At 45.5% G+C, this 481-nt stretch overlaps 1 protein-coding gene across 1 annotated transcript in view; it reads left to right on the top strand.

Moving 5' to 3' along the window:
- Positions 1 to 479, top strand: part of LOC103604000 (heterogeneous nuclear ribonucleoprotein A1-like) — a gene marked incomplete at its 3' end in the record, with an annotated part of 1,627 nt that extends 1,148 nt beyond the window's left edge. The window contains exon 2 of the mRNA XM_008588584.1: positions 4 to 479. Coding sequence (XP_008586806.1) covers positions 4 to 479 — 476 coding nt within the window. The remainder of the gene's footprint in view (positions 1 to 3) is intronic.
- Positions 480 to 481: the final 2 nt, after the last annotated feature.

The following is a 481-nucleotide window of genomic DNA, read 5'->3' on the forward strand; positions in this document are numbered from 1 at the left end:
AAGACCAGGTGCCCACTTAACTGTGAAGAAGATCTTTGTTGGTGGTATTAAAGAAGACACCAAAGAACATCACCTGAGAGATTACTTTGAACAGTATGGGAAAATTGAAGTGATTGAAATCATGACTGACAGAGGCAGTGGCAAGAAGAGAGGCTTTGCTTTTGTAACCTTTGATGCCCATGACTCTGTGGATAAGATTGTCATTCAGAAATACCATACTGTGAATGGCCACAACTGTGAAGTAAGGAAAGCCCTGTCGAAGCAAGAAATGGCTAGTGCTTCATCCAGCCAAAGAGGTCAAAGTGGTTCTGGAAACTTTGGTGGTGGTCGTGGAGGTGGTTTTGGTGGGAATGACAACTTCGGTCATGGAGGAAACTTCAGTGGTCGTGGTGGCTTTGGTGGCAGCTGTGGTGGTGGTGCATATGGTGGCAGTGGGGATGGCTATAATGGATTTGGTAATGATGGGAGCAATTTTGGAGGT

The sequence above is a fragment of the Galeopterus variegatus genome, unplaced genomic scaffold, assembly GCF_000696425.1.
Source record: "Galeopterus variegatus unplaced genomic scaffold, G_variegatus-3.0.2 Scaffold129, whole genome shotgun sequence".
In the NCBI taxonomy this organism is placed as follows: Eukaryota; Metazoa; Chordata; class Mammalia; order Dermoptera; family Cynocephalidae; genus Galeopterus; species Galeopterus variegatus.